Source organism: Bos javanicus, chromosome 13, assembly GCF_032452875.1.
Source record: "Bos javanicus breed banteng chromosome 13, ARS-OSU_banteng_1.0, whole genome shotgun sequence".
Classification (NCBI taxonomy): Eukaryota; Metazoa; Chordata; class Mammalia; order Artiodactyla; family Bovidae; genus Bos; species Bos javanicus.
In genome coordinates, this window is record NC_083880.1 from 20,039,745 (window position 1) to 20,063,628 (window position 23,884).

Below are 23,884 nucleotides of genomic sequence, written 5' to 3' on the forward strand. Positions count from 1 at the left end.
TTTCTCCAATGCATGAAAGTGAAAAGTGAAAGTGAAGTCGCTCAGTCGTGTCCGACTCTTAGCGACCCCATGGACTGCAGCCCACCAGGCTCCTCTGTCCATGGGATTTTCCAGGCAACGTAAATACTATGCAGAGTTGCCTGTGCAGGGCACATTCAGGTTTTGCTTTGTGGAACTCTGCAATTAAAAAAATTTATTTCCGTCTGTTGTTGGTTGAATCTGCTGATGGAATCCATGGATTCAGGGGTGAACTGTATACACTTCTCAAGACTTCTCTGGAAGGCCAAGTCCCTGGGCACCCCTGTGGTGGCTAAAGTGCCCTGGCCTTTTCTCTTCTTGGTTTGCATCTTCAGCACCTCTCATTCCCCGTCACCCTGTGAGTGAGCTGCTTGCACGCCTGCTCTCGTCTCAGACTCTGCTCTGGGAATGGACCCCAGCCAACCCAGTTCCCATTAGCTGTCTTCTCAGCTCGACCTTTTATCCAAGACTGCCCACCCCTGAAATGTTACACCTGGCTCCTTAGCCCTTTCTCTCACCTGCACCCTGATGTCTAGGCCCTTGACTGTGGCCTTCTCTCTGTGTGTGTGTTTTCTCAGCACTGCCCCTTCCTCCTCCTGCACTTGCTCTGTAAACAGTGGCATTAATTCCACAGTTTCAGATTGGAGTCTAAGGACCCATGGGAGGTTGTCTCAGTATTTGACTGTTTCTACAAGAATTTCTAAAAACTGGGGTTTTGTGCTAATAACTAGAATAATAACCAATAAGTGGATGACCTTATAACTGAGTGTGTATGTAGTATTTCAGTGCCTATGTTTCTGTTGCTTGTATATGTAAATGAATTTTGATTCATGATGTACAAGCACCTAGAGTGTGAGGCATTTTATATCTAGCTGAAAGTTGGCTTGTGTATACTTACGTGGGTTAAAAATTGTAATCCCTAGGGTATCTATACTTTCTTGGGCTTCTAAATAATGTCCAAGAAAAATGACATAAAATTTAACGTATTTCAGCATAAGTTTTTAGCACTGATTTTGTCCCAAGCACTTATAGGTCCTGTCACTGAAGACACAGGCAAGATTGTGTTCTTGGCACTTAGAACCCATCAGGGCAGATTATTACCAGGTAGTTTCAGGTGAGATGAGTGTTAGATGTGCCTTTATAGATCAGGGTGTCCAGTACCTGCTGGGCCTCAGCACTGCTCCATAATCCTGTTGCAGTGTCTTGATTTTCTTCCGTCTGCCAACCTGCTCCTCTCTTCTCCCAGCATCTGTCCTTGCTTCCTGTTTCGGGAAGAAACATAAGCTGTCATGCCTGAACTCGCCCAGCTTCTCACCCGCTGCCCTGACTTAGAGAAAGCTGCCGCACGTCTCCTCAGGGAGGCGGGCCCCTTGTGCTCCATCCCTCTTTACTCCAAGGAGCCTGGATCTGGCACTCTTTCCCTTCTTCCCTTACGCCTGCCTTCAGCTCTCCTCTCTGCTTAAGTATTCTTCAGTCTCATCCATCTTCAGAATTTCATAGCTGCCCACAACTCTTGGGTTTGTATCTCTAGCCCTGAAATCCTGAAAGCCAGAGCCGTAGATCTTAACTTCCCACTTAATATCTTTCCTCGGTTTCACACTGGCATTTCACAGTCATAGTTCTAAATCAAAATCAGTATTTTCTCCCCTAACTCCCATCTTTCTCTGTCTTCCTTATTTGAAAGTGATGATCCTTTCTCTAACCATTCCTTACCTAAGCAGCCTCAGATCCCCCCAAGCACCTCTTTGTCCGTTGTTACTCTGGAGCCTGGGCAATACATTCTGTAACTGTCCAGCAGCTCGTGTCTTGCCATTCATCCTCTACCCCACTGGTTTTCTGTCACATACATGTTGTCATGTTACTACCCTGTGCCATTTTTCCCAGCTTCCTTGGTACATGTTGCATAGAATCTAAACTCTCAGCATGAATGGCATTTAAGACTCTCTGCAACCTGACTGTAACCTCCTGCCTTGTTGGTCTCGGTCTCTGTTATTTCTAGCTTATAATTTGTCTTAAGTACTTTAAGGTTTTTGTTTTTTTTTTTTAGCTCTATGACATTTTAAGATTGTAACATAATGTAATTTATTCTTATTGTAGAAAATTATGGGGATAAAATAATCACTCACCCCACTGACCAGATTTAACTACAAGTAATGCTTAAATACATTTTTTCTGTAAAGTTAGACCAAGTCCATTCCAGTTTGCGGGGAGAGAGAGAGAAGTCACCCAAACATGTATGTTTAGTAATGAGATTGGAAAGAAGTTACTACAGTTCTTCTCATGACTCTGGCCTTGACATGCGGGCCTCTGGCCTGGGATGCTTCTCTGCAGGGCCTGCTGTGGTTTCCTGGGTGCTGCGGTTCTAGCCCCAGGAAGCCTCTGAGCTTGTCCTGGCAGGTTCTGGCATCCTTGGGGCACTTCGTGCTTCTCTTCCGTATAGAAACCGTCACGTCACATTATAGTTATTGGTATTTTTTGTCTTTAAACTGAAAATTCCTTGAGACAGCAATCTTTGTATCTCCTGTAGGGCACAGAACCTGGCAGAATTTTCCAAGGAAGCTCTTCCAGGAGGAGGGGAGGAGCCAATAGAGCATGTTAAGGAAGAACGGTGAGGTGTAGGCAGTGATGCTGTGTGCATTCTGTGCATGGTAAACTGATGTGTGTCTCCAGGAGGCAGACACCACTTACACAGGTGGAGGAGGAGCTAGAGACCCGGGGTCACGGCTCTTTCTAGACCTTTGCTCATGAAGAGGAGGAGAGTCAGGGTTAGGACAGGACCTAAAGGCATCTCTTACTGGGGCCCCCTCCTTGGGAGCTGTTCACTCCTCAGGGCGCCTTTCTCAGCCTGAGAGGCAGCGAGGAGACGGGTAGGTAGTCACCGGCCCTACCTCCAGAGATGGGGGTTTTCAGGCCCGGGGTGCTCCCCGGATCGCACGCTGGCCAGTGTTGCCTCGGGGCATCTGAATGTCTCGGGAGCTGTGGCCGTCCTGCCCCGCCTCCCGCGCCCCGCTGCCTCTTCACCACCTCTCTTCTCAGCGCCTCTCCTCACTGCTCTGTCCTCTTCACCACCTCTCTTCTCAGCGCCTCTCCTCACTGCTCTGTCCTCTTCACCACCTCTCTTCTCAGCGCCTCTCCTCACTGCTCTGTCCTCTTCACCACCTCTCTTCTCAGCGCCTCTCCTCACTGCTCTGTCCTCTTCACCACCCCTCTTCTCAGCGCCTCTCCTCACTGCTCTGTCCTCTTGACCACCCCTCTTCTCAGCGCCTCTCCTCACTGCTCTGTCCTCTTGACCACCCCTCTTCTCAGCGCCTCTCCTCACTGCTCTGTCCCTGCCTTGTGGCCCTTGTGGCTTTCCTTATCCCTGTTGGCTGCCGTCTTCCGTCCCCTGTGGCTGTTCCCTTTCCTGGGCAGAAAGCCTGGCCCTGCTACAAATGCCACTAGTCTCGAGCTGCCCTCCACCCTGCCGCTCTTGCCTCCCTGCAGCCCTTGTGCTGTCTGCTTCTGGGGTCAGAGCTCTTCAGAGGCAAGAGGGCTTCACAAGTCTGGTCTTTAGCGTGTCAAGGTTTATAGAGGAAAAGACAGCGGCATTAAAGTAGTATTTTAAAGCCATAAACCTAAGCATGTCAGGAAATATTTTTTGCTACCTGGTAACTTTATCTGAGTGGTCTTCTGTGAGTTGTATGACGTTTTAAAGGTTTTCCAAGGTAGTCTCCTGGTCCTGAAAGTGATCCGAGTTGTATTCTGAAGACCATGGATCAGAGTCCATATATGGACCAGATATTTGTTCTGTTCCCTTTGTGTGGAAACTGCTCAGAGGCTCCATTCATCACAGTCAGGCATTTCTTCGGGTGTCTTACTGTCCAGGGCCTTTTAGTCATAACTTTGGAATTGATAACAGTATTTGAACTGCTCAGAATCATAGTCTGTGTGGATTTATTACACATTGAACCTTTTAGTCAGGCCTTAAAAGGTGAACTGTCAGTGACCCTCTGCTTCATTTGGGCTTCTGGATGCGTAAGCAAAACTGGGGCATAACAGAACTGGCTGTTCTGAGCTTGGTTGCAAAGTGGGTAACTGTGCGAGTTACTCACACTGCTTTTCTCTGGAAAACCAGAAAATGCAAGCAGCATTTGGCAGCAGAGGAAACCCAAGGATCCCAGAGTAGAACTTTTAAGCGTTTTTCTGGAGCTGTGGTGTTGTATCCTGAAAATGAGGGATTTTAAAGGAATTTTTTTCCCCTTATTAAAAGAAATTTACCAAGAAAGAAAAAAATTCCACACAGTTACCCTACCATATTGTTTTTAGTAAGAAAGTGAAATGAAGAATATACTAGAACAATTTAAAAACAAATGAACCCATTGTCTTTATATTATGCTTATAATGCTGTCATCTCCAGGACTCTGGTTACTTTATATGTTTATATACTGTTTATTTTTACATACCTGTCATCTTAAATGTGTTCTTTGCATCCAAAAATTATTCTGTAAACCTTGTGATGTTGCTGCATTCTATTCTTTTGACTCCAGTAGTCCATGAAGGCGGTTCAGTTAGCCCTTTGCTCTTCGTGGATCTTGGGTAGAGGACACTGGCATCTTTGACTGTTATAAACACAATGGAGTTCTGTACTGAAAGTGTTGTGCATGTATCACCTTTGATACTTTAAATTATTTCCTTTGGATGAGTTTCTAGTAGTTAGTTTACTAAGCCAGAGGGCAGAAACATTTTTAATGGGTTTTGATATAGATTGTTAAATTATTTCCCCCAAATTATATCAACTTACAGAGCCATCTCTGGTTTCTCTTACCCACCTGCAATAAATCATTAAGTTTTGTTGGGTTAAAAAAAACCTTTTTTTTTACCTGCTAGTTCACCTTATATTGCTTTATATTTCTTTGATAAGTAGTAAAGCTAATCTTTGTTCGAGGGCGTGTTATATTTGCTTTGGGGTTTTTTGCGTTCTTGTGGAAGGGGCAGATGTTATTAGAGTGCAGTCCAAGAGCAGTGACTAGTTAGAGTTAGTGACCTATGACTTTAGCTGTCTTTGTCCAACTCTGGTAAGATGTAGATTAAGGTGAAAAACTTTAATTCGTATATTTATAGATCTAGAAACGGTAGGCAACTGAACTGAATATTTTACAAATTTCATGCATAGAAGTTGATTTTCTTGAAAAGGAAATAGTTACAGGACATCAGACACAAAAACTGAATTGGAGGCTTGTGCAAGATGTTGGTCTTACCCTTGCAAGAAAACGATTGAAACGTTGTAAGCAAGCCGGTGACGTGACCAGGATTCTGGCAGGCTTACTCACAATTCAGTGTTGAGATAACTGAGGCATTGGGATATGCCTGATTGGCCACCTCGGAGTCACAGGAGGTAAAGATTCCACGGGACAGAGATTTAATACATAGCTTTTAGGTGTGAGAATACTTGACATTTTTTTCCTGAGCACTGTTAATTAAATATTAAACTACATTTGATTTGGAGAAAAGCAAGAGTGGATTCTGGGAACCTGGGGGGAGAGGAAGAGGGTGAGTATGGAGAAGGGTTGGGGAAGAAGATGTATTATGTTTATAAATCAGAAAATCAGGTGAGTGGGAATGATTATGCTTAATATGTTAACCCTTTTTTTAAAAAAAAATATAACATTGTACATTTTCTATTTCAGATGAATTTACAACTGATTTTCTGGATCGGATTGATCAGTTCAGTTTGCTGTGTGTTTGGCCAAGCAGGTAAAAAAAAAGTTGCCTACTTGTCTGTTCAATATCTTATATCGCTTTTTGACCACTTTAGATTCCTGGGAAAACCTAAATCGCGCGGTCCTGCTCCTTCAGAAGGCCTCGCAGCAGCCCACCTCTCAGAGTCGAGGGCGGGCGCCTTCGGTGCCTGCAAGGTCCTTTGTCAGGTTCCCCACCCACCACCCAGAGAGACAGCAGGAATAGAAGGCACTACATAGAGACCTTTGGGGGATATAATAGAGTGTGTAAGTGAACACAGAGAAAGCAAAGGCGTGTTACATCTTAGAAGGAAATAAAGTAAATGTGTAGAAGAACAGATTATGAACTATCCACTATTGTCTGAAAAAATGAAAGGAGGAACAGTTGGAAAGATGTTCTTGCTGTTTGATCAGAAGTCTTGCAAAATGTTGGTGTTGTATAGAAGAGGAAGTAAGAAATAAAGCTGAAAATGTATTTAATGCTCTTATAAACCATGGTGCACCCAAATCTAGAATAATGGATGTCCAGTTTTTTTGTTCTCCAAATCTCAAAATACACTGCATAGAACAGCTATTTGATACTAGAGATGAAGGAAGTTATTAATAGATTTAAATTACAAAAGACCAACAGTAACATAAAAAACCAAATTATGTCAAAACAGTATCAAAAAATAGCTAAATAAGGGTTTAATTTTGCTCACAAGTGTAGAGATCCAGTAAAAACGGTTAAAAACATGATGATAGAAAACTTTGCAAAAGACAAATAGAAAATTTACAAAATAAATGGCCAGGGAAAGTATGGGGAAAAAAAAATGGAGCCTTAAATGACCGACAATTGATGTTCTTATTTATACCTGTTAAATGAAAAGAAAATCTTCGCATTAAAAAAGGAAATACGGTGTGTGTACACTGCTTGTGAGGATGTGTGTTTGAATGTTACTGCTGGAGAGAGGTTAAAAGTTAATCCTTTTCACCTCCAGTGTTTCTTTTTTTTAAATTTGTGATAAGGAAATTGAGTTTTACTTACATGATAAGTTAAATTGAGTTTAACTTACATGATAAGTTAAACTTATGTAAAATTTATCTTTCCATGATAAGAATGGTCATCTGTGTGGGTTCATGTATGTGCATGCATGTGTGTATATGTCGGGCTTATGGCCCACATGAACCATGCGATTAAAAATAATAGAAGTTTTCCCATTCTGTAGGCTACATTAATACAGTGGCATATGTAATCTTTAAAGCCGTGTTTTTGAAGACTCTGGGATGAAAGAATTAAGTATAAAAAAGTAGTATACAAAATGTATGTCCTCAGTTTCAATTAAGTAATGTCTGTGCGTGCTGCATTGCTATTTTTTGATTAATCTACATAGACAAAAGACTGGGGAAAATATACAAAAAATGTATTTCTTAATGAGCAGGTTTTGGGTGATTTTTAGTTCTTTATGCTTTTATGTATTTTCCACATTTTCTATAATGAGCGTGTGTTAGGTTTATAAGCAGAAAACATACATTGGAGACAGTTCATATTAGTGTGTACTACATGGCAGGCATGCTGATTCTTACATGGATTTAAAGAAATACTTGACATACTTTGAACACAGACCTGAGAAATCAAGGAGTTGTGGATAGGATGAATACGGATTTTTCAAGTATTTACCAAACTACAATGAAGCAGCCTGGTTGGAGGGGGAGTATGGGTGTGGTGGTTATGAGTTAAATGAAAAGAAATAATAGTTTACCCAGTGGTAAGAAAATTCTTGACGACAATGACCAACTTGAGAGAGCCTGGAATTATGTCTTTGGGGGGGAAAAAAAGGACAAGTGTATAGATTAAGGGTACCTAGTCTTTGCTGTAGAAGACGGGAAAGATAACTCTCTTTTTATTGTTCTCTGCACCAGGATGATCCAAAATCACCTCTCTGGTGAGTAGGTCTGAGTCAGTTTAGTAACTAGCTTCATAGTATTTCTATGTCATGTACATATATATTGTATTGTCATTGTGATCCTGATCTGTCATTGTTTTCTCTCTCGAACTTAAGTAGCCTAATTTTTCTTTTTCCTAACAGATGAAAACAGATGTTTGAAAGCAAATGCCAAATCATGTGGGGAGTGTATACAAGCAGGGCCAAATTGTGGATGGTGCACAAATTCAGTAAGTCAGATTGATTGTTCAAGCCTTCCCATTCATTCCCTCGTCACTTAGTGTTGCTCAAAACTGTATCCTTGGGAAGTGCTTGGTGTGACTTTTCACTCACTCAGTGTTGATTGAGCAAGAGCCAGCTCTGTGTGTGACCCTGTGTGGTGGTCTGGAGCTGTGCTTCCCCACACAGGGCCCACTAGGCATGTGTGGTGATGTTGAGCACCTGAGAACTGCTGTCAGCCTTCATACATGCCAGAGATCACGGACTTCGTGATTTAAAAAATCATTAAGGTTGAAATGCTCACATTTTGTATATATTATTAATTTCCCCTGTTTTTCCCCCTCAGTGTGGCTGTTAGACAACTTAAAAATACATATGTAGCTCACCTTTGTAGCGTGTGTTATGTTTCTGTTGGACAGCTTCCCAAAAAACTCTAGCCATCTCACTGAACTATTTTAGATTTTCCCTTTTTTATGATGGGAAAGGTATAATTAAATCTGCCTAATTGTGTTTTAATTAAACTAATATACACCTGATTTATATCCTAATAAAAGCCCATTCAGGTTAGGGTTTAAATTTTATTTTTTGTCATCTCTATATATTGCTTAACATGGCGCCTTCCACAAGTTAAGTAAATGTTGAATGATTGAATGGACAATGAACATTAAGTTGGAACTGGAGGTAAAGGGGAGTCATTTTGAGGATATGTAGTTTATTTACAGAGTGAATAATATCAGAAGGTTGAAGGCTTGTTTGTTTTTTCTCAGGCACCTGAGTAAAAACCCCATGTTCAGATACCTGCATTGTGGCCGTTACTGGTCAAGTATCAGATGTTTCATGTGATTTGACCTGAAAGACAAAATGAGAAGTTTTTGTTTTGTTATTTCAAAATTTTTCTACTGGCAACTTTCTCTTCTTCAAAAAATGGTGTTCTGGAATTAGTTGGAGACAGTGGAGGAGACAGGGAGTGCCTTGAGTTTGTCTCAGACAAGGCTTACTTAACTGAAACCCTAGGTTTTCTTACCTGGAAACTGAGCACGAGCTGCCTCCTTTGTGTTGGCACAAGAATTGGAGAAACTTAAAGCAGTTTCACTTAGATGATTATAAATAAGTGGTACTTGCTGTTCCCAACAATAGCATTCATTTTATGAAGGTTATAGTTTATCTGGGGTTTAGAGTTATCCTAGCCAAATTATTCTTTTACTAATTTAGCCTTTGATCTTTGTGGCACGATTCTTAAATTATTAAAGGTATTTTGGGATATGTTTACTTGAGTTTTGTGATCTGAATTTCCTGGATTGGCTAACATTTGGAAATGGATGGTGCACTGGGCCTGTACTTTCGCAGCATTTTAGGTTTGATCATACATAAAGGGAGGACAGCTTTGAACTTTGAACCATCAGACCTATGGCATTCCCTTCCAGTTGTTTTTCCAAGTACAAAAAGGCTCTCATTTAGTGTTATATTTTCCTTAAAAAAATAACTGATCAAAACTATTGTGTATTCTTTTTTATGAATATCCTCACTTTATGCAGCACCATGAAATCGATAGATAATAAATACCATATAAAACTGAACACAAAGTGACCCTAAATGAAAGGCATTTCCTCATTTTCCTAATGACAAGATTTTAAAAAAAGACTTCTGGCCAACTAAACAATTTTTAGGGGTATATGTGAAATAATTAAATGGCCATTATAAGTACACATTTAAAAATGATATGCACAGATACACATGTATACACTGTTGTTCCCTTTTCTCACATTTATGAAAAACTTATTTAGAATCTTTACATCTTAGGGCTTCTCAGGTGGCACAGTGGTAAAGAATCCACCTGCCAATGCAGGAGTTGAAAGAGATGTGGGTTCGATATCTGGATCTGGAAGATCCTTGGAGTAGGAAATGGCGACCTACTCCAGTGTTCTTGCCTGGGAAATCCCATGGATAGAGGAGCCTGGTTGGCTACAGTCCATGGGGTCACAAAGAGCTGGACATGAGTGAGTGCACACATGTGTGCACACACACACATCTTAAACAGCAGTTTTTTTGCTTTCACTAAAAGTACTTCTGAGTTAGTCATCTGATAAAAATGACGCATTTTTAAAAAATGGTAGTAATGAATATTTTTTAGCTGCTGTTTATTTACCAAGTACAGAAAAGATCCTGGATGCATTATATTAATGTATTTCTAACTCACCATCCTATTATAAACAAGAATATATTTTGTAGCTATTTCTGTTACTTAAAAATTGTAAGTCTTTTTTGTTCTCTTATTCTTTTGGCAAACATTGTATTTTTTTAATTGAGATGTTGATGTATCATATGTATATATAGTCACAATTTTTAAAGGTTCTATTCTGCTTGTAGTTATTATAAAATATTGGCTGTATTCCCTGTGCTGTACAGTATATCCTTTTATTTGGAGGATAATGGCTTTACAGCGTTGTCTTAGTTTCCACTATACAGCAGCATGAATCCGCTATACGTGCACATGTATCCCCTCCCTCTGAAGCCTGCCTCCCACCCCCCATCCCACCGCCATAGTCCTCTCGCAGAGCGCCGAGCTGAACTCTGCGGGCACAGCGGTTTCCCTGAGCCTTTTCACACACCACACACGGAGCGTCTGTGCCAGCGCTGCTCTCCCGTCTGTCCCCCCCTCCCCCTCCCCCTCCCCTCCCCTCCCCTCCCCCTCCCCCTCCCCCTCCCCCTCCCCCTCCCCCGTGTCCGCAGCTCCGTTCTCTGCGTGTGCATCTCTGTTCTTGGAGGTAGGTTTCTATTTCCAAACCCTGGAAATAGGGTTATCTGTACCATTTTTCTAGATTCCACATAAAACCCATTTTAAAATCACATCACTACTGGAAGTTTTACCCCACACCACAAGTACCGTTTACATAGCATTACCATTTTTTGTTTTTAAACAATTCACCCAATAGAAATACATTCTGACCCTGTTATAAAATCACTTGCTATTTTTTTTTTTTAGTTAATTTTAAAAGGCTTTTTTCTATTAATAACCAATAGTTTTTTTTTTTTTTTTTAACTTCCAAGAATACTTAGTAAATCTGTGGTAAATTTCTTGGTCTCCTTTTTAAAAAAGGTTTTGGGCTCATATATTTTTCCTAGTATTGAGTTGTTCAAAATATCATGAAGGAAAATGCTGTCTAATATGAAAGACTTCTAAGAATTTTTCTAAGGGAAATTTTGGGAAAAGTATTTGTCTGTTATTTGGATATATTTATTATTAATAATTCTTAACCCTGCTGAATAATTTCATAAAAAAATTTCTTTGAGTAGATACTCTGAACATGAAACAGTTAAAATATACACTTAAGTTCTACTAAATATTTCTAAAATAATATAGTACTAGTTATATATTAGTAACAAAGGTACACCTTCACGGAGAAACGTTTTTGTTTTGTTTATTATGGTTAGATGAAGGGAACAACATTTTGGTTAAAACCAGAGACAAAGTACATTAGACATGTTACCTGATTTTTGCAATTTAATTGGTTATTTGCAATTATACAAAAGGTTTGACCATTTTATATCATATTTATAGCTATATTTTATATGTCATTTAGACATTTTTACAAGAAGGTATGCCTACATCTGCTCGATGTGATGATTTAGAAGCCTTAAAAAAGAAGGGCTGTCATCCAAATGACATTGAAAATCCTAGAGGCTCCAAAGATATAAAGAAAAATAAAAATGTAACGAATCGAAGCAAAGGAACAGCAGAGAAGCTGCAGCCAGAAGATATCACTCAAATCCAGCCGCAGCAGTTGGTTCTGCAGTTACGATCAGGTATGGAAATCTGATTCTAGGAGTGCCTTTGGGTCCACTTGAGCTTCCAGACAACTTTATATATGTTTCTGTTGAGAAATGTTGAGTATGTTAACTTTTAGAAATTTTTTGAATTTTTTGCAGGTATAATTTGTCAGACCATGTACCTGACATTTGCCTAATGTCCAAAGTAAATTCTGTTAAAGATTCAGAAAGTATTATTAATAGATTTAGTGGGTTTTTCAAAAATAAAAATATCCATCTTCTGGTGTAACTATATAACATAAAGATAACATTTTAATCTATTTTTTCCTTTGTTTTTGTACACTACTGTTAAAACATTAAGGTTTTCATAAGAATCTGTAGCAGTCCTGCATCTGGAAAAAAGAAAAAATATGCCCCGTTCTCTTCTAATCTCCAGCCCCTTCCACCCAGGACTCACGTGTGCCCTCCCCACCCCCTCCCCGTTGCCCTCTCTTCAGCCTGGTGCCTCTAGACCTGCTCTGCCAACCTCTGCTGGCACCTGAAACTGCCAGGCCTGATGGACCCTCAGCAGGCCTTTTTTTCCCCTTTATTTAACTCTGCTGTACATGTGATGCCTTTGAGCTTCTTGACATGTTTCTTTTTGGCTTCTGCGATAAGGCTTCTGCTTTCCTTCTTAACTCTTGCCAGTGCCTTCCAGTCTTCTTTCTGTGTCTTTTTTCTTCCTTCCTCTTTGTAATCCACTTAACTGGGCTTTCCTCTCATGGTTTTGAAACCCTTTGTGTGCTGTAACACAGACTTTTTTCTCTCAAGCTCCAAACACAGTTATCCAACTGCCTACTAGAAATCTATATAGAGAAAATCTGCAAGTTAAAAACGAAATGACCTTTTACCCAGACCTCTTCCTACTCTCTTCCTACTCGTGTGTTTTCTGATGCATTTCAACTCACACCTCTGGTATATCTCTTCTGTGTCCTTATTGGTTTCATATCTGTATCCTCTTTTTTCCCCCTATAATTTCTTAACAAGTTTGTCTCTCTAATCATCTTAAAACTTTTCATCAGGTTTTCTTAAGTGAAAATCAGATTACTTTATTCACTGCACGCAGTGCATCCCGTAAACAGAGAAGAGTCTCGCTTGACAGCGTCAGTCTCTAAAACGCCCGGAGTGTCCTGTGGTGTGCCTGCCTCACCCACCCTATCCAGTTTGTGTTGTTCCTATCTGTTTTCCTTTGTCGTAGTTAGCAACACACTATTTGCCTGTCTTGCCCACTGTAGATTGGGAATGCTGTCTTTTTCATTATCCCTGGGGCCTGGCATTTTAAATATTTGTGAATAAAAAGAGTACACAGGCATTGATTGAATTCCCTATGGAATGCCCTGGTTTTTGTAAAAACTACGTGAATAATACGGTTTACTCTATAGTGTTGACCTTATCAATCTGATTTACTTGGCTTTTCCATTTGCTTTTGATTGCTGGCAAGCTAGTTTTCTAATCTCTGATTAATTAGGGGAGCCACAGACATTCACACTAAAATTCAAGCGGGCTGAAGACTATCCCATTGATCTCTACTACCTCATGGACCTCTCCTATTCCATGAAAGACGACTTGGAGAATGTGAAAAGTCTGGGAACAGATTTGATGAATGAAATGAGGAGGATCACTTCAGACTTCCGAATTGGTAGGAATTTTGAGAAAATTAATAATTTTCATTTTTGTAAATCTTAGCAGTTTTATCCTTTACTACATAAATGTGAGATTAGGAGGCTAGGTTTTAGCTTTTTCTTTCTGAGAGGACTGATACTCCTGTCACATGGCTAATGAGTTTTCTGCCTCCTTGTTCCTCTCTTACTATAAAAAAGAAAGAAAGAGTCAGTCGTGTCTGACTCTCTGTGACTCTGTGGACTGTAGCCCGCCAGGTTCTTCTGTCATGGAATTTCCCAGGCAAGAATATTGGAATGAGTTTCCATTCCCTTCTCCAGGCGATCTTCCTGACCCAAGGATGGAACCTGGATCTCATGGATTGCAGGCAGATTCTTTACCATCTGAGCCACCAGGGGAGCCCTTCTTACTGGCTGCCATGTTATTTGACACACATTACACCACATAGAGAATAAACTGCATGTTTGTTGTTACAGGAGTTTACTCATTCATTTGTTGATCTTATAAACATGTTGATTACTTAGACTTGATTTTTTTAATGCAGTTTAACCATCCACCCTCCATCCTCACTGCATGTGCGTTTTCCTCCACAGGGTTTGGTTCTTTTGTGGAGAAAACTGTGATGCCTTACATTAGCACAACACCAGCTAAACTCAGGAACCCTTGTACAAATGAACAGAACTGCACGAGCCCATTTAGCTACAAAAATGTGCTCAGCCTTACTGATAAAGGGGAAGTATTTAATGAACTTGTTGGTAAGCAGCGCATATCTGGAAATTTGGATTCACCAGAAGGTGGCTTTGATGCAATCATGCAAGTCGCAGTTTGTGGAGTGAGTGCATTCATTCTCTACAGGGGATATTATTTGTGTGGAATTTAAGTGTGATTTTTCTGTCAGAAAACATTACCTTAATTTCTATACTATACTGATTAATCCCTTAAATTCCCTCCCAACTGCAAGTGGTTTAAAAAAAAGCATAGTTAATCTGGGTTTTAAAAGCCAAAATGCTCACCATTTGAAACAGTGGGGCAGCGTAGCTTTAGCTGGTGTCCTGGGTTTTTTAAGGAGGCTCAGGGTACCCTGGCTTTCAGCTTTGTGACTGAGATGGTATTAGGGTTATCTGAGACGTCACCAGGAACATTAAAAGTGCTCAAATAGATTGTGTGTCAGGCATCATTTTCCTTTGGTTAGTTTTCTTCTGCTTATCTTTGAGAGGCATCTTCCCCATGTCTTAGTAATTTAAAAAAAAGTTTTAAGTCCTAGTGTGAAAGCTGTATATATTCTGAGAAGTCATATAATGTTTGCAATTTTAATTAGAAGATTTTCAACGACAGTAAGCTGATCCCCCATTGGACTGGTGCTTAGAATTTTTGACTCATTTACCAACCCAAAATTTTAGGTGACCTTTTAATGATGTAGCTGAGGACAGAAGTAGAAAACACTGTGAGCTAGATGAAGTTTTATCTGTCTCATTTTCCCCCCCTTTTTCCTTATAGTACCCCTGTGCCCTAAAACACCTTTCTCTTCCGGATGCTTCTTAATGGTTACTTTTCAACCAAGTTTTAGTATGCTATTTGATACCCAAGATGATGATATAATACAGTGCTTGAGATAACAGTCTTTAGACTATTAGGACAAAGCTTCAAATGTTCCCATCACTGCTCATCCACTAGGCAGTTTCCTTCTCCTTAAGAGATAATAACAGGTACACCTTAGGAAGTTTAAATACGGTAATCCATAGATAGTGCAAGTAGCCAACAAACAGTTAACAACTGTATTATAGTCAGTCTTGACTTCTCATCAGGGTAGATGCAGTTTAAGGATAGTCTCCACTTTTAAAGGGGAAGAGTAGTTTTCCAGGCAGTGCTTAGCTTGATGCCTGTTTCCTCTCCAGCCATTCATTTGTGATCCCGCTAGAAGCTCATATGGAGAAAGCATTCTTTGCGCTGTCTCTGCCTGAACCTCAGCCTTGAGATTAAAACAGGCCATGGTATCCTGGCCGCTGCTCTCTGCTCCCTGTGCTGACTGAGAGTAACTGTTCCACTTACTTCTCTAAATGCAGAAGAGACATATTCCAGTTGGTCTGCCAGCATGAATAAACTTAATTCTTGCCTTCAAGGATTTTATAGTCTTAGGAAGATATATACAGATGTATGGAGTAAATAAAGACAGATGATTGTAAAGTTACCATTCAACAGGATTTTACCACCACTTTAAATTTTTTGCTGAATAAGGTGGAGAATAAAATAAATGAACAAACAGTACTGATGGATTAAAAGGGGTGGAATTAAGCAGGATCAACTCTGAAGAAAATGCTTTTTATTAGAGTTAAAAAGGGGAGGCTTTTTTAATATGGTGGCTGATAAAGGGAGTATGTGCTCCAGAAGGTGGAGTAGGTATGGATGGGAAGGGGAGATAACAGTGTTTAGATAAAGTTGGGTGTGGGCTGAGACGTTTTCGTTTATTCATTAAGCACTTAGTAGAGATAAGATGATGCACAAAACCAGATGTGGTCCCTGCCCTGTGTGGAGTGTAGCTACCTTTTAGTGGGGATAAGGACATTGACTTTAAAAGGTAGTTTTTAAAAAAAGAGCTGAGACAGACAGCTAGGCAAGGTGAAGTGTTACAGTGAGGCAAGGGTGTTTTATTCAGCGGGCTCAGTGCCTTTATCAGCGAGGATGTTATTAGCATTGTGAAAAGAGAAAATACAGAATTAAGTTGAAAGTATAGTGGTAGCCTGTATAAAGATTAAAAGATTTAATCTTTGCTGAATTTCTGTAGGTAGTATTTTAAAACTGAAATCCTTTTCTTTTCAAGTCCCTGATTGGTTGGAGGAATGTGACACGGCTGCTGGTGTTTTCCACGGATGCTGGCTTTCACTTCGCTGGAGATGGGAAACTTGGTGGCATCGTTTTACCGAATGATGGACAGTGTCACCTGGAAAATGATGTGTACACAATGAGCCATTACTACGTAAGTGCTTAGCGCCTTACATATTCAGTGGATTTGGGTTTTTAGAGTATTATGGGTAATGGGCTTGTGGGTTTTTCAGGATTGGGGTTTTGTTATTTTGGTAAGTTGGGCCCTGACCTAATGTGCAGGAAAGCTTTGTTGCTGTTCTGATGCTGTGGCTTTGTGCCTGCTTCCTTCTGTGTAGCTGAGGGCCTGGTGGTGAAGGGAGCTGCTGACTCCTGGCCCTGCACCCCAGCCCAAAGCTCTGTCTCCTCTCACTCGGTCCATCAAGGAGTACCAAGTTTAATACTATGTCTAAACAAATCATTTGTATAGTCTTACACTCCTTGTCTTATTTATATATGATTTAAGAAAGTAGGCATCCTGCCTCTACGGAAAATAAACATGGGCAGTTTATTCAAGGTCTGGAAGAAACCTAAACCTTGCTGAATCTTGGTCTTTTTCTTAGTGATAATATAACCTTTAATTATGGCAATTCTTCAATTTCATTGTTCTGACATTTAATATACATAGATAATCTTTTAAAAATCTTTTTTATTGAAATTTTTATGCACACTAAAGATAAAAAAGGATCAGAAACCCACTAGACAGCACCTAGCTCAGCAATAATTTGTGTTGTTTCAGGCAGTCTTGTGTAAGTAATCCAGATATATCTGCAAATCATTATTTTCACAAAGTTTTGAAAAACTGGAGTATATTGGATATAATTACATACTAAATTTTATTAATTTCTTAGGATTATCCTTCTATTGCTCACCTTGTCCAGAAACTAAGTGAAAATAACATTCAGACGATTTTTGCAGTTACTGAAGAATTTCAGCCTGTTTACAAGGTAAATATATACTTGTGAGATCAAAATAGGAACACATTTCTAGATCCTTATTGTTTAGTCATCAAAGGCAAAATGATATGTCTGAATTGAAATGTGGGAAAATGTCATCAGATAGGCTAGATTTTACAAATGTGGTATTTTAATTACATTGCAAAACTAGTTTTTAGGTCTGGCTCCTTATTTAGGATATATATCTAGAAATGGTTTTTAAAAATAAATAGTAGGCACTCAGTAGATGCTAATTAGTCAGATTTTATAGGTTTTATCTTTTAATTGCAGGAACTGAAAAATTTGATCCCTAAGTCAGCGGTAGGAACATTATCTGCAAATTCCAGCAATGTGATTCAGTTGATCATCGATGCGTACAATGTGAGTGCATTCTAAGTAAGATCTGTTTTGGGCAGTACCCTGTTGAGAATACTTTGCTTAAAAATAGTAAAACTCCTTTCATACACAATTTAGCAGGCCCCACAAGACAATGTAAAACTTGTATGTAAAATTCTGTATGTGGAGGAAAAACTCATTTTCTTACAAAAACGTGTTTGCAAGGCAAAATAAAAGGCATGGCGGGGGCTGGATTTCTAAATTCTGTTTGAATGTCATTAAGTAATAAGTCTCCTTTTTGGAAAACAAGTATGAAACAACTTTCATTTAGATTTATAGGATTACCTCAGTCTTCTGTACTTCCCTTCATTTTATAGATTCATTGATTTTGATGAATTGTGCCAGAAAAGCCTTTTATTTTTTTCTAATTCTTCTCTTGCCATATTTTCAGGGTACATAGTTCTCTGTTCTCAAGTGGTACACACACAGTCATATGTGCATGTACTATAAAATATATATGAATGCATACATGACTTATTAAAATAAGATTTATAAGATTTTTACCCCATGTGGAAGGAAGTTGAAATTAAAAGAGGAATTGTTCATCTCAAGTTTAGTTCCGAGTACTTTAGGGATACTTATTAAGCCTTGGTCAGTAACTGTTGTAAGTCATCAGAGGCCTTTGTAATACAACTGTAACCATCCTGTGCTGCATACACCAGCTCCAGCCCTTCGACAAGTTGAATTTTATTTTCTACCTCATGCCAGGGGGTTACAAAATGTTTTGGAAAGACCCTACTCAGATTTTTACAGACTTTCTAGATTCTGGTTTTTCCCTGTCACCCCCATAGTCGTTCTGTCTTTACAGCATATCTTCATGCTTTCCTAACTCCATCTGTTGGGCTTCCCTGGTGGCTCAGAGGTTAAAGCGAGTGGTGTGACCAGGACTGAGCTCGCTGCTGCAGCCTTCTCCATTTGTCCTGCGCCCTCTGCTGTTCTACAAAAGCAGTGGCTTGAATCCTCCCACTCTGGGTTTTCTTTCTTTGAGGGAGTGGGGGCAGGCCTGCAATGGCCCCTAAGCAGATTTATTTCCAGCCTATGTAGTAGGTTATTTACCTCTGTCCTTCGTGAGCTGAGGCTTCCCTGATGGCTCAGATAGTAAAGAATCCGCCTGCAATGCAGAAGACCCAAGTTTGATCCCTGAGTTGGAAAGATCCCCTAGAGAAGGGAATGGCAACCCACTGTAGTATTCTTGCCTGGAGAAATCTATGGACAGAGGAGCCTTGTGGGCTATAGACCATGGGGCTACAAAGAGACATGACTGAGCGACTAACGCTAGTGAGCTACAAGTGGCAGGGCAGAGGAGAGTGTGTTGCCAGTGGGGAAAGAAAGTATTCTTTGTTCTTAGAACTCTTCATAATTAATATTAGGCCTCTGTGCTGTGTCATCATTAAAATTTTAACTAAATACTCTTTTCAGTTGTGTACATTATTTTGAATAATTGGTTATTTATTTGAGCCCATTTCTCTGGGTTTTCTAGTCACTCAAGATTAGGCTTGCAGTATTTAAATAATACTGTTTTAACAGCTCATTTTATCCACTGGATTTATGAATTCAACTTGTTTTATAGTATCATTAGTTTGCCTTTCCTCTTATTAGTCTTTCTTTTAGTCCCTTTCTTCAGAAGTCATTTTGGAAAACAGCAAATTGCCGGAAGGAGTAACAATAAATTACAAGTCTTACTGCAAGAATGGGGTGAATGGAACAGGGGAAAATGGGAGAAAATGCTCTAATATTTCCATTGGGGATGAGGTATGTTACATGAACATTTTTCTGAAGTAAAAGAAAAAGCTTACTTGTTTATAAGCAATTTAGCTTATAATTTGAGAAACAGTTAAATATAACTTGAGTAGCTTTTTGAAAAATTTTTAGTAGGTTTAAATTGCTTAGTTTTTAACTTATCTTCTTGTTTTCCTTTTAAGGTTCAGTTTGAAATTAGCATAACTGCAAATAAATGTCCAAATAAGAACTCTGAAACCATTAAAATTAAGCCTCTGGGCTTCACTGAGGAAGTGGAGATTATCCTTCAGTTCATCTGTGAATGTGAGTGCCAGGGTGAAGGCATCCCAGGAAGCCCCAAGTGCCACGACGGCAATGGGACCTTCGAGTGTGGGGCCTGCAGGTGAGCGGGAGGCGCGCACGGTCTCGGGGCATGGCAGCTGGGACATCCGGAGGCCGTCTGAGCTTCCCGGAATCTCTGTGGGAGCAGATAAACTACTCTTCCAACTACTGTTGCTCACCACAAGATCAATTTGTTGGTCTTGTGTGTGTGCTTTATAGAAAGCTCTTCTCTGCCTTTTTTCCTTTAGGCAGACTACTTTTTATTCTAAAATAAAAGCTTTTGTAGCCATCTAAGATGTTACTTAACAAATGGTTATGGTAGCATTTGGGTTTTTCTCTCATGATAGCAATCTGAACTCTGTAGAGCTCAGTAAGCTTATAGAAAATACTAGTGATTTTATATGGGAACTGGAATTAGGAATTAATAAAGGATGTTCACTTGTTATTACATGTACTTCTGCATTGTTGGAATAATTTTAATTCATATATTTGTAAAATTAAGAAAGCACTATTTTTAGAACATAGAATCTACTACTAACAGAACTTAAGTCAAATTAGTTTTAATTTTTATACTATAAATCTTCCTATTTCATCTTTCTCCTATTTTTTTTAGAACAGGAGAGAAGACTATTTTGATTCAACTGTCAGCTCCCAAATGACTAGGCTTTGAAGGGTTTTTAATCATGAGGAAAATTAATGACTATTTTGCCATCATTTACTTGCTTTCTATTCTAAACAACAAAATGTTACATTTTTTATTTTCCATGTCATATCCTGAGTTGTATAGATACATTTTTAGTAAAATATTATCTGAAAGATCTTGAAAATGTTTTGCCTTCTTTTTGTGTATTTACCAGATACTGTATTATACCAGTGTGTATAAGCACTATAAAAAGTGTCTGAAAAGTCTGAATCCTTAAATTTATTTTTAAACATTATGGTAGTTACATTTTTAAATGATACTTTTAGTATGGTTTTCAACTTCCATGTACTTTTTGGGCTGTGTTTTTATCAGTTCAGTCTTTCAGTTGTGTGTTTTTATACTTTTTAGTATAAAAATTGGGCAAATAAAAGCAAATGTAATATACAGCATATCCTTTGGAAACATACCACACTCTTTAAAAATAAGTTTATCCTTTGTTTCCAAATGTTGTGTTTACCTGTTCATTGCTAGATTGTATTTTCATTTTGATCAGAATGGTTACTTTCCTAAAGAGGAATTTGTTCCTAGGCCCCTGTGTAGACTCCGTGTGGACTTGAATGGCTATGTGTGTGTGTACACATGTGCATATGTACACTTCTGTGACACATATTATATAATTGCAGTCTGAAGATAATGTTTATAGTTTTATTTCCTCTCTTTCTCACCACTTGTTACTTTCAATTCTTTTTATGTGACTGAAATTTTGGATTCTTTGTTCAGGTGCAACGAGGGACGTGTCGGGAGACACTGTGAATGTAGCACAGATGAGGTGAACAGCGAAGACATGGACGCCTACTGCAGGAAAGAAAACAGTTCAGAAATCTGTAGCAACAATGGAGAGTGTGTCTGTGGACAGTGTGTGTGTAGGAAGAGGGACAATACAAATGAAATTTATTCTGGCAAATTCTGCGAGTGTGATAATTTCAACTGTGATAGATCCAATGGCTTAATATGTGGAGGTGAGAATGGGTCTGAAAGTGGTTATAAAATGTGGTCCTGTCTAATATAATGAAACATGTTGCACGTTTGCTTAGTGAATAAATAGAAAAGGGGCACCATTGAGGGCCACTCCCTCCTGTGGATACTTTTTACATATTCTTGCTTGTTTTCATTTTTCAGTGTTGTGATTATATTGTTACCACTGTTGTGAGAAATGAGATTTTTAATTGCAGGAAATGGTGTTTGCAAGTGTCGAGTGTGTGAGTGCAACCCTAACTACACCGGCAGCGCCTGTGACTGTTCTCTGGATACCACTTCCTGCATGGCTGTGAATGGACAGATCTGCAATGGCCGCGGCGTCTGCGAGTGTGGTGCCTGTAAGTGTACAGACCCCAAGTTCCAAGGGCCAACCTGTGAGATGTGTCAGACCTGCCTTGGAGTCTGTGCTGAGCATAAGTAAGTATTTCTCAGTTGCTTGAAATAGGTGATTGCTCACTGTTCGCCTGTGTATGAACACACGGTCCATAGAACAGTGCTAATACTAGGCCACGCTGTAAATAAAATATCTGTCACATTGAAGCCCACTTTTTAAATCTAAAAATTCTCAATCGCTAGTGTTTGCACATGATAGTGAATTGTATCCTATGAGGGTGGTGGTACCATTATTTCAACCTGAATTTTGTATTTAATTGAATCCATGTGGTAACCTTTGTTAAATTAGTATTACCAATTGCTAATTAATTTATTCACTGCCTTTTGACTAAATAAAATGGAAGGTTTTGTCCCTTGCAGAAAGAACCATAATACCAGCAATACATTTCAAAAGTTATTTTGGCTTTATATTGTATATTTCATATCTGATAGGGCTAGTTTTAGCTTACTACTCTGATTTCTTTTGGAGGATTTTAGTTTGGGCTGTAATAAATCTGTAATTTCACTTAGGAAGCTAGCGTCTTTATGTTTAGTTTCCCCACCAAGAAATGTCATATGTTTTTTCATTTATTCATATCTTCTTTCATCTCTCTTGGCCTAATTTGGTCAAATTTTGAGTCTAACACACAAAATAATCTTTAAGCAAATATTATTATAAATAATAAATATAATCATTTGCATTTTAACAGAGAATGTGTTCAGTGCCGAGCCTTCAATAAAGGAGAGAAGAAAGACACATGTGCTCAGGAATGTTCACATTTCAACATTACCAAGGTTGAAAATCGGGACAAATTGCCCCAGCCAGGCCAGGTGGATCCCTTGTCCCACTGTAAGGAGAAGGACGTTGACGACTGCTGGTTCTACTTCACATACTCCGTGAATGGGAACAATGAGGCCACTGTTCATGTTGTAGAGACTCCAGGTAGAAATCTGATCATTTCAAAGTTTTTTGCATTTTCTTTTATATCTTTCTGCTGCTTAGAGCTTTTGGCAGTTCCCCTCGATCCCTGGGTTGGGAAGATCCCCTGGAGAAGGGAAAGGCTACCCACTCCAGTATTCTGGCCTGGAGAATTCTATGGACGGTCCATGGAGTCGCAAATAGTCAGACATGACTAAGCGACTTTCACTCACTCAGATCTAGGAACAGCTTCCAGCTACTTTACATGACTACTTTACATTCAAGTTGGGGCATTTTAAATCTCTTCAAGCTTAAAAGAGTATTTAATTAACTATAAGAAATAAGGGAAAGAGAAAGCAAATTTTATGTTATGGAGAGTTTGAAGAGTAAATGCAGTAACCCATATAAAGCCCTTAGCACAGTGCCTGATAGAAGGTACTCAGTAACATCATTACTAGTGATATTTTTAATAGCAGCTTGATTTAGGCTTGGGCACTGGGAAAGATAATTTGTTAAAGGGTATTATATGGCATGAATTTGTTCTGCTTTTCAAGAGATGAATCATTTTTATCTTTTTTTTTTTCTGGGAACTTTTAATACGTTCTTAGAATTTTCTATATTTGTGATTATTATTGGAATGTAAGTTTTCATTTCTCTAGGATAAATGTTAGGAATTGGGGAGAGGGCATATATTTAACTTCAAAAGATACAGCCAAACTTTTTTAAAGCCTCTGTTGTTATTTTGCATTTTCAGGTATGTGTATTTCACATACTGTTTTTTGAAGACCAGAAGCTTAAATGTTACCAGGTTTTTCTTTTGTAGATCTCGTTTCTTACTATGTTAGAACTCTCTTCATAACTCAGCTCCATAAGTATTTTTCTCCTGTGTTTTCTTCTGAAAGTTTTAGTTTCTGGCTTTGCATTTAGGTTCATAACGTATTTTGAGCTGCTCTCAGTATCTGGAGTGGAGGTCCAGTTATTTGTAGGTAGATTTCCAGCAGTTATTGTACCATTTCTTGAAAAGGCTGACCTCTCTCCACTTTGGGTGAAAATAAGATGACCTTATGTGTGTGGGCCTGTTTCTGACTTTTGATTCTGTTCCATTAATTTAGGCATCTGTCCCTTAGCCAATACCACACTGTCTCAATTACTGTTGCTTAATGGCTAGTTTTGTGACATCTGGTAATGTAAGTTGTCCAACTTTTTTTTCCCTGAAAGTGTTTTTGAGACACGTTGCTAGTTCTCCTACTTCTTTGTAAATTTTAGAATTCACTTGCTTGATATCCCACACATGTCCTGCCAGGATTTTGATTGGGATAATATTGAGTTTATAGATCAAATTGGGAGAGCATTGA

General features: G+C 39.2%; 1 protein-coding gene across 4 annotated transcripts in view; it reads left to right on the forward strand.

Moving 5' to 3' along the window:
- Positions 1-23,884, forward strand: part of ITGB1 (integrin subunit beta 1) — a 43,962-nt gene that overhangs the window by 11,933 nt on the left and 8,145 nt on the right. For all 4 annotated transcript variants that reach the window (XM_061435925.1, XM_061435927.1, XM_061435924.1 and 1 more), the window contains exons 2-14: positions 5,685-5,751; positions 7,805-7,890; positions 11,461-11,683; positions 13,155-13,325; positions 13,900-14,138; positions 16,125-16,280; positions 17,017-17,112; positions 17,392-17,481; positions 19,108-19,248; positions 19,419-19,618; positions 20,981-21,219; positions 21,433-21,655; positions 22,321-22,553. In XM_061435925.1, coding sequence (XP_061291909.1) covers positions 5,685-5,751; positions 7,805-7,890; positions 11,461-11,683; positions 13,155-13,325; positions 13,900-14,138; positions 16,125-16,280; positions 17,017-17,112; positions 17,392-17,481; positions 19,108-19,248; positions 19,419-19,618; positions 20,981-21,219; positions 21,433-21,655; positions 22,321-22,553 — 2,164 coding nt within the window. The remainder of the gene's footprint in view (positions 1-5,684; positions 5,752-7,804; positions 7,891-11,460; positions 11,684-13,154; positions 13,326-13,899; positions 14,139-16,124; positions 16,281-17,016; positions 17,113-17,391; positions 17,482-19,107; positions 19,249-19,418; positions 19,619-20,980; positions 21,220-21,432; positions 21,656-22,320; positions 22,554-23,884) is intronic.